This window comes from Gavialis gangeticus, unplaced genomic scaffold, assembly GCF_001723915.1.
Source record: "Gavialis gangeticus isolate Ggan-Ray unplaced genomic scaffold, GavGan_comp1, whole genome shotgun sequence".
Lineage (NCBI taxonomy): Eukaryota > Metazoa > Chordata > Crocodylia > Gavialidae > Gavialis > Gavialis gangeticus.
In genome coordinates, this window is record NW_017729032.1 from 171443768 (window position 1) to 171453378 (window position 9611).

General features: G+C 41.4%; 1 protein-coding gene across 1 annotated transcript in view; it reads left to right on the forward strand.

The window, feature by feature from the left end:
- Nucleotides 1–9611, forward strand: part of WWC3 (WWC family member 3) — a 244438-nt gene that overhangs the window by 136482 nt on the left and 98345 nt on the right. Inside the window, exon 7 of the mRNA XM_019523856.1 lies at nucleotides 7728–7857. Coding sequence (XP_019379401.1) covers nucleotides 7728–7857 — 130 coding nt within the window. The remainder of the gene's footprint in view (nucleotides 1–7727; nucleotides 7858–9611) is intronic.

The following is a 9611-nucleotide window of genomic DNA, read 5'->3' on the forward strand; positions in this document are numbered from 1 at the left end:
AAAAAAAAGAAAAAAAAAAAAAAAGAAAGAAAAGCTCCGCATTCACTGGCTGCTGCAGCGGCTGTTGGGGCTTTTGGGGGCTTGTAGCAGAGCCCCCACACAGCATGGGGTAGTGGGGGGCAGTGGGAATCTCTAAATCAGATTGGGATTAATCGATTTGGGACACTGATTTGAATCACCAAATTGAATCATTGTCCCCTGAATTGGCTGAATCCGAAGTAAATACTAGTTGCTTCACACAGGCCTAGCATTTTCTTCAAGATTGTTTCTTGTGTACACTTGCTTGTTGAGCAGTGTATTTCACTGTGGCTTCTTGGTTTATGAGCCACAGGGTTTGTGTTATAAAAAAAAAAAAAGCCTTGCAGGGAAGTTTTTTTTTACTTTGTTTTGAATATTTTCTTTCTACTTATATGCAAGTCTGATAATTTGTTTCAACAGTTCTTACAGAGCAAGTGCATTGTCAGAAAATAAAACAGGTTTATTTCCCCCCCTTTAAATGAAAATTTTCATTTTTTGGCAGATTCTTTAAACTTAGTCATCTTATGAATTCCTACCTTCGTGTTACATTTCTTAAAAACTTTGTCTTCCAAGACTACTTTCTGTCTTCTCTTGGCCATGTCAAAAGTATTTTAAATTTCATTTTCACAGGATTACCAAATCTAAAATGGCAGGAGTCTCATCCAGCTTTTGCCTTTTCTGTCATGTTCTTTATTTAGCTTTAAGTGAGTCTTAGGCAACATTAGGAATCATTTCATTTGGGGGTTTACATCTGAGTGGGTGCGTCTATATGAAATGCTTACTGTGTAGTAACATGTCAGTCAAAAACTGCTAATAAGCTGCAGCATGGTAAGCATCACAAAAAAGTGTGCAGGCTCTACTGTGCAGTAATTGTGGTTACTGTGCATTTGCTTAGTACTTAATTAAGCAAATACTAATCTAAACATTCCTTAACTACTGCACATTAATGAACGTGTAGACTCTCCCAGTGAGTTTCTGGTCTTAAACAACCTTTTTGTACAGAATGGCTTCATGAACGGTTAAGAGTGAAAACCAACTTTAATGAAAGTCAGTAATAATATTTTATCTGGATTCAATAGTCTTGATCTTGGCCTAGGAGAGTAGGAATGGATTTTGTTATAGGAGGAGTTTCTAACTAACCCTGTTTATTATTAAGGTTGTCCAGTACTTTCATTATAAGCCTTTGTTTTTAATTGCTTATGCCTTTGCTAAATTAAAACCATTTATTGTGAAATTTCCAATGATATTTGTTCTGGGCTGACTCTTCTTTTTTCTTTGTTTTTGAAAATTTCACTGGAAAGTTTTCAGTCATTTCTGAGAACAGGGTTTACTTTTTTGTTTAGCCCACCACATCTGTTCTGGTGACGTGTCTTCCCCCCTCCACCCAATGTTCAAGTTTTAGGTGTCAGCACTTCACATTTGGCAAGGTTTTTGTGTACTTGTTTTTGTTTATTTTACCACCCCTAGGAAAATCCATCCAGATTTGGCAAAGCTTTAGAATACTGTAGTCCACGTTTGTTTAGTAGAGACTTGCTAGAGCTTAACAACTAGATTCTAGAAAGAGTGTGTCTCATTGAGCATGCCTGAGCCTCTTACAGCTCCCAGTGCTAACTGGACTGTGCAGATGTCATCCCCCACAGAACAAAAGAACAGTCTCTGTCTCATTAAAGTTAATACTGCTTCCACAGCTACACATGTACCAACCTGCCTCTCCCCACCATTGAGTGACTGATTATGCTGCAGCCCAAAATTACAGCGGCAACGCTGGATTTCCTCTCCAGTGCACTGATTCTCCGCCAGGGTACTGGGGCATCCTGGGGTGCCACCAGGTCCTTTGAATGGTGCTGTGAACTTGGAGGAGATAAGCTGATAAGCTAAGTAGATAATCACAGGCTTCGGCTTCCTCCTCCTGAATGATTCCCTCCTCCTTCCCCCACCCACTGCCGGGGGTGGGGGGTGGGTTTGAAATTCGTGCCACTTAATTAACCAATGTTATGGAGGGGTCCCTCTGGTGCAGTGAGAGTGCCCTGAGTCCAAAAAGGTGGATAACCGGTGCTCTAATCCCTGTTCCCAGTTGGGTTGGGCTCAACACTGGGCATACTTTGCAGGGGGAGGGAACAAACATTCAGTCTCTGCTAGCATAGAGTGAAGAAGCAGTTTGATTTGAGCAGAGGGAACAAAAGCCTGACCAGTTGTCTGTGGGCAGAAAGGGGGACACTGAGATAAAATCTCTTCATATTTGATAAGAGATAAAAGCTCTTCATACTTGACCTGACTGGACAAGGAAAATGGGACCAGGGGCCAGATCAGTGGGATGAGAGTGAGAACAAGACAGATCTGACAAGGAGCTTGAAATGCAGGGCAGGGAAATAATGCAGTCTAGCTTGGCAAGGAGACTAACCTTGTAGGGGGCCAAGAGTGGATGAGGCATTGAGAGAGGCAGACTAGATGCTAGAGTTGTGGGGACAGTGAGAGAAGGAAATAAGGAAAGGGGTGGAGTAGAAGTGTGACTGGATGATCAAAGACTGGGACAAGGTGTGGGGAGGGCAAGATTGATGCTGAGACATCAAGTCCATTGGTGGAGACTGGGACTTGTTGGAAGGAGAGAAACCTGAATAATAGACCCTTAAGATTAGCTAGGCAAGGAGTGTGAGACTGTGCTGAGGAGCCAGGGGTGAAGAAGTGACAGGTTAGAAGCAGTGAGGTAAAATGGGTCAAGCTAAGGGAGAAATGGGCAAGAGAGTCTGTGCTAGAAAGACTTTCCTCTGAGCTTGGAATGGAACCCAGGATTTTGGAATGTCGTTGATGCCAGCAAATATCTGTGGAAGCTATTAGAAAAATGACCAAATGCATGGAACATGCACTTAGAATCACCAACACCCTGTTCTGCCAGAAAAACAGGTACAAGACATCATGGCAGTCCCTGTGATTTCAGCATTGGCACTTGATTGACTACATCATAATTCGTGCCTGGGACTGCAAAGATGTCTGCATCAGTCGAGCTAATGCTAGTAGCTGATGATTGCTGGACTGATCACCCACTCATCTGCTTGATTATGTCTCTCAAACTGCCTCCCATACAATGACTGCAGCACAAGCAATATCAACAGAAGTTCAGTGTTGAAAGGCTTAAGGACCCAATTGAGTGAGAGCTTTTCCACCAGTGCCTCAATGAAAAACCAGTGAATTCCATTCAACAACAATGGGAGAATGTTGGCAGCACTTTGGGTGCCTTAAAGTCCACTGTCATCACCTGCAAAGAGACACTTCGGACTTTGGTTCTCTACCAGGAAACACCAAGACTTTGATGAACGTGACTGGGAGATCCAAGAGTTGATCAGCTGCAAGCTCCATGCCTTTTGTGCTTGGCAGAATGCCACCAGTTCCAAGCAAAAGCAATTGAATCATCAAGAGGCAGAGAATAAGGCAAAGACCCAAAAGAGTGCCTGCAATATGAAGAACAGACAGTGAGAAGACAAGGCAAAGAAGATTCAACAACTTGCTGATGTCCATGATATGCATGATTTCTTTAGTGCCACCAAATCCATCTGTGGTCAACCCCCTTGAGACCTAAGGAGAAGACCTGATCAAGACTTGTTGAAAGGAGCATGTTGAAGATATTTTCAGTCAAGACTTTGTTGTTGATGAGTGTTCTCAATTCCATCCCGTAACACCCAGTCAGAGACTATCTTGGAATCTCTCCAATCCTTGATGAGGTGAGGAAAGCCATCAAGCAGATGAAGAATGACATGGCATCTGGAGTAGATGGAATTCCTGCTGAAATCTTCAAGCAGGGGGGAGAGGAACTTGCATCACAGATCCATGCCCTCATTTTAAGGATCTAGAATGATGAAGAAATCCCAGATAATCTCAGGAACACCATGATTCTGACAGGATTCAAGAAAGGATTCAGGTTTGACTGTGAATTACAGAGGGACTGTTTGTCATTGCAAGAACCCTCCTGCATAGTCTCCTTTTATTTGCTGAAGAGCTTCTCCTGGAACCTCAGTGTGGGTTAGGGCACCAGAGGCACAACTGACAGAATATTCACAGCTTGCCAGCTGCAGGAGAAATGCTGGGTATAATATAAACCTCTCTGTATGGCCTTCTTTGACTTCACGGAAGTCTTCAACTTTGTCATCCAAGAAGTGCTGTGGAGGATCCTTCTGAGGTATGAATGTCCCCCAAAATGTGTTACCATTTGTTACTTGCTCTGTGACAGCAGTGGTTCTCAGTAATTGATCTATCACAAATCTTTTTGAAGTTAGAACTGGAGTTAAGCACCGCTGCATCATTGCTCCAACACTCTTCTCAATATTCTTTACTGTGATGCTACATATAACTAACAAACTTCCAGTAAGAGTGGAGCTAAATTAGCAAATGGAGGGTAAACTGTTTAATCTCAGCCAAGTCTGAGCCAAAACCAAGACCACCCTGACCTCAATCATTGAGCTCCAGTACACTAGTGATGCTGTAGCATGTGCTCACTCAGAAATAGATCTTTAGGCAACTATTGGCATCTTTACCAAGGCATACAAGAAAATGGGACTGGTGCTTAACATTCAGAAGACTGAGGTCCTCCACCAACAAACTCCTAATGAGCAGTCCCTAGCTTCAGTAATTCAGATTCATGGTGGGACTCTGGACAATGTTGAGTATTTCCTGTACCTTGGAAGCCATCTCTTGCAGAATGCTGACATTGACGAAGAAATCCAGCATCGCTTCAGATGTGCAAGTCCAGCCTTCAAATGCCAGAGGAAATGGGTGTTTAAAGATCACAATATCGGATTCAAAAACAAGCTCATGGTTTATCAAGTAGTTGTGATCTCTCCCTTACTGTACAGAGCTGATGTGGACAATGGACAAGAGATGCCTCAGGTTGGTGGAGAAGTACCATCAACGATACCTGTGAAAGAGCCTTTGAATCCGGTGGGAAGACAGATGTACCAACATTAGCATAATCTTGCAAGTAAGTGCTACAAGTGTCGAGGCAATGATCATCTGACATCAACTTCTCTGGGCTTTATGCCTCATCTAGATATCTGACTCCAGACTTCCAAAGCAAGTTTTATTTTCCAAGCTTAGTCAAAATGGAAGCTCAAGAGGAGGGCAGAGAAAGTGCTTCAAGGACATCCTCAAGGCTAACTTGAAAAAATGCAACATTACCATCAGGTATTGGGAGACTATCATTTAGGGCTGCCCCAAATGGAGGAAGAGTCTGTTGCAAGAATTTCAGTACTTTGAAGCCTTGCAACAACAGAAGAAGGAAGAGTTGGAGTGGCAGAAATTGTGCGTCATGGACCAACCTAGAATCCAGAATCACCTGTGGAAATGTCTGAGTTTCAGTAGAACCTGTGAATCCTAGATTGGCATTGTCAGCCATCTTCAGACCCACAAATAAGACAGTCATGGAAGACAATCATCCTTGACTGCAAAGGATTGCCAGTGATGATGACTACATACAGTACACAGCATGAGGGATGGAGCTCACTTTCTCCTCATTGTTTTAATACATAGCTCAGCATCTTGTTTATTACACATTATTCAAACCCAGCTATGGAGACAAAATTACTAATTTTTTTCATAGCCTCTTCTGTGACATTCAGCAATATTAATTGATTTATCTTCATAGCCTTCCAGCGACATACATTTGACTAGTGTTATCCCCATTTATCCCCAGGTAGAGAACTCTGGCACAGAGATTAGAGGCTGAAGTTTCCATTAATTTTATATGCTTAACTTAAAATGTCTATGACTTGATTTTTCAGAGCACTGTATATAACATTTTATTTGTTGAAAACAGAGTCTCCATTGACTCTGGTTGCAGTTGTGTGTCATTAATGCTTCCTTAGATCAAACATCAAGAAAATGAGAAACACTCTGGCCATCTATGAAATGGCCTTGAGATTTTTCTGTCTCCATGCAGTCCCTTGCCTTATATCCTATATGCATTATATCCTACGTGCTGACCCTGTGCACTTGCCCTGGTCATTGACCAGCCCTGGGCACTGACCATATCTGACCCATGGGGCAAAGTCATCCAACTGTGGAAATCCAATTTTCTCATGTATAATGTAAGCTCCAAATTTCACCATATGGTTTTTTTGAAAAATTTGTAGGCTGTATACAAGAAAATAAGGCAATATAAGTTTCTAACTTATGATGCATTCCCTCTTTGGGAAGATATAGCTGCTCCAAGTAGAAATTATTGACATAGATCAATTAGACTGCCGTAGTAGCAGAAACGTAGAAAAATCAAACTCTGAATTGTGAGAGCTATATCTTTTCTTAGTGAACACGGTCATTTTCCTTCTGTCATTTAGTCTAATCGTATCAGAACCTTAAACCAGTGCTTCCAATCCTTAACATTCAATGAGTGAATAACTGTTAAGCATAATCACTTTTGAGTGCTTTTTATTGTTTGTAGTTTAAAAAGTCATACTTTTCACTTTCCTGACAATCGAGGAAGTGGATGTTAAACTTTTTAAAACTGAAACTGAGATTCTTATTTTTGACTTCTGGAGCTGGGGCTATTAGGAATAAACACTAGATATAGTGAGACTTGCAATATCATTACAATTCGTAGTTTCAAGTGCTTTTCTCAGTGTTTGCTGGTAACAAGCCTTCAGATATGCTGTCAAGCTGACCGTAGTTTTAGGCATGGAGCACCTAAATCTTTCTGCATTAGCTCTGAGGCATCAAGATGAGCCATCTATAAATAGATTTCCACTTGAAGGAAGTTGAGCTAGCTATCTTTTTAAGTTGGAGAGAAATATTATCTCATCTTGATATAGGATGCAACTTTCGCTTTCCCAATTCCAGACCCAAAGATCCAGAATATGTTAGATGATCTTGAAATATCCTGGGACAGTCGCTTGGTTTCAGACTAGCATTGAGATCTGTATGTTAATGGAGAAAAGGCACTCTTGCCGTGGACACTGATACCTAACAGAAAGAATGCCCTGATGGTGCTGGTTTTAAGCTGGATATATAGAGCTTCCTAACAATAAAACTTCAGACTACAGAAATATTGTCCTAGGAAAACTGAGAGTCCCTTCACTAGAAACTTCTAAGATAAGAACAGAGTCCTAAAAATTTGTTGTTAAAAGCAATGCTACATTTGTCTAGTTGCCACTGCCCCCTAATTCGCCTTTACCATGTGTGATATTGTTATCTAAGTTGGTTTTAAAGTTAAGGCTATTTTTATGCACATGCTGTTTAAAGTTCATGTTTGCTGGATGAGCTCTGTATCAGCAGATTAAAATCCTGAAACTTGTCAGTTCTGGAGAGCCCATTTTCTAGTCAGTTTTATAGTTCTTAGTGTATAGCCATCCAAACAAGTCACTGGAAGGAAACTAGTATATGAACTTACAGCGGGTCAGTTCTTCTGTGGAAACTGCCCTGATACCCACTCTTAACATCGTGGTAAATGCAAGGATTTAGCATCACACTCGCATCCCACGTTTGCTGCAGGGTCAGAGCCTGCGCATGGGCAATAAACTGGCTTACCTCATGATAACTTGATTATGTGGCTACCTTTCCTATTTTGAATATTGAATGTTTTGCTAGTTCAAAGCAATTTATCATCTTATTCATACAAATAAAGGGACACATTAGCAAGAGTAGGGAATAAAGCCTGAGTATTCTTTTAATTTTTTTAGGGATAGCTGTGTAATTAACTTAAGAATTTGCCTACCTTTTTGTAATAGAATTGACCGGAAGATGTCAAGTGCTCATACAAACTATAAACTGGATGAAGCCCAAGCTATAATGAATGAACTCCGAAGCATAAAGAAAGCTATATGTATGGGTGAAAAAGAAAGGCAGGACCTCATGCAGGTAAGAAACTTGCTTCTGGATGAATAGGTGTAGAAAGGTAGGTGTCTTCCTTGATTCCCCTATTTTTTTTTTGTTTGTTGGCAGCGGAAGAATTTCCGTGTTGTTCTGATTTAGTTTGCCAATGTCAGACACAGTAGAGACACTGACCTTCTCTGAAACTTTCCTGTTTCACTTTATCTTTTTAAGTCAGATTGATCCATCTTCTGTTTTATCTTAGCAGCTAGAGGTGCCATGCTGGTTCTATGTTGTACTAGTTTATGTAGCTGGAATGTAATCTGATAGGATGGCTTATTCCTGTGTCACAGATTCCTCCAGGGGAGTGCTTGCTCCAGACCTCTGGCTTTCTCTGGTTTCTTTTGAGTACCCCTGAATCCAGGCCAGGCACGGCTTCTAGAGTAGGGGAGAGCCCTAAGTCCTTCCAAGTCGGAGATCCTGGCCATTTTTTTTGCTGACCCTCCCCAGCTCTCTTGCAGCCCTTTCTCAAAGAACTACCTTCTAGTTTACTCCTTGGAGAGGGATTTTACCTTCTCAATAGGGAAAGGAGTACACTTCAAGTTTTAAGCATCAAAGCAGCCAGATCCTCTTCAGTATTTGAGGCATAGGTCACCCAACAAGAAGACCCCCTGTCCCCTTAAAAGGTTTAAGCAGTGCCCCCAACCCCAGTCCAGTGCACAGAACCCTAAATACATCAAGGATAACTTAACTGTTCCTTCCCCAGTCCTCACAGCCCAAAGTATACCGAAGTAGCCTGCCATCCCCTTGCTTTAGGCTGTCTAGCTCACAGGCCAGCACCTGCTTTTTAGGTGAGATGCTTATCTTGATCTCCTTCCCTTAATGCCCATAGTGTGTTTCCTTCTAGGAATGAGTATCAAGCCCACCTGAAACTTCAACAGTTCCTATTCAAAGCTATTTAGTTGTTTGCTGAAGGCCCCTCTTTTCACCTCTGGCAACTCTGGGACCCAACAGGGATTCCATTAATCTTTCTTTCCCCATGTACGAGCCAGTCAGGGAAACCTGAAGCATGCAAAATTATTGCAGCACGAACACATTTAAACCATAAATATTACAACAAGAAATGTAGTCTGTCACAGCCTCCCTTGTTATAATGGGACAGTCTGGGGCTCCACATGAGCTTAACTGCCTGAGTTTTTATCCAGCTTCTTGAGTGTGTTTTACAGCCTGCCCTGCATTCTGTGTTGCTATGGCTACTACTGTTGGTTCTTGGGCTAGTTAGTTCACAGCTGGCACACGGATGCCTGCATGAGCCTCAGTCACAGCAGTGACTGCAGCATAGACTTAAATTTGTGTAAACCTGGAAAAATGACAAGGCTGTCTGTTAAATTAGTGTTAGAACTGTCAGAGGTAAAAGACAGTGTCTTGGTTGTCTAACATTTAGGAGCTAATAAATTAAAACGATTTTTCCAGTGTGTTTTTTCTGTCTCTCAGAAGTAGCCTCATGGTAGTGTTCTGCTAACTCTTTTGTTAAATATTGTGGGTAGTTTGTAATTTACATTATCATGCATTCCCATAGTTATACAGTTATTCAGTCTCTGAAGTATTACCCAAAGGTCAGTTGATGGACTACAAAACTTTGTTCAGCTAGAAAGAACAGTGGAGTCACTATTAAAACTTTCAGTCCTGGCAACTTTCAACATATTTGGTATTTTGTGTTTGCCAATTTTTAAAATGGGCCTTCCGCAGGCCTTGGCTAGTTAAAAAAAAAAAAAAAAAAAAAAAAAAAATTTTAAAAGGAT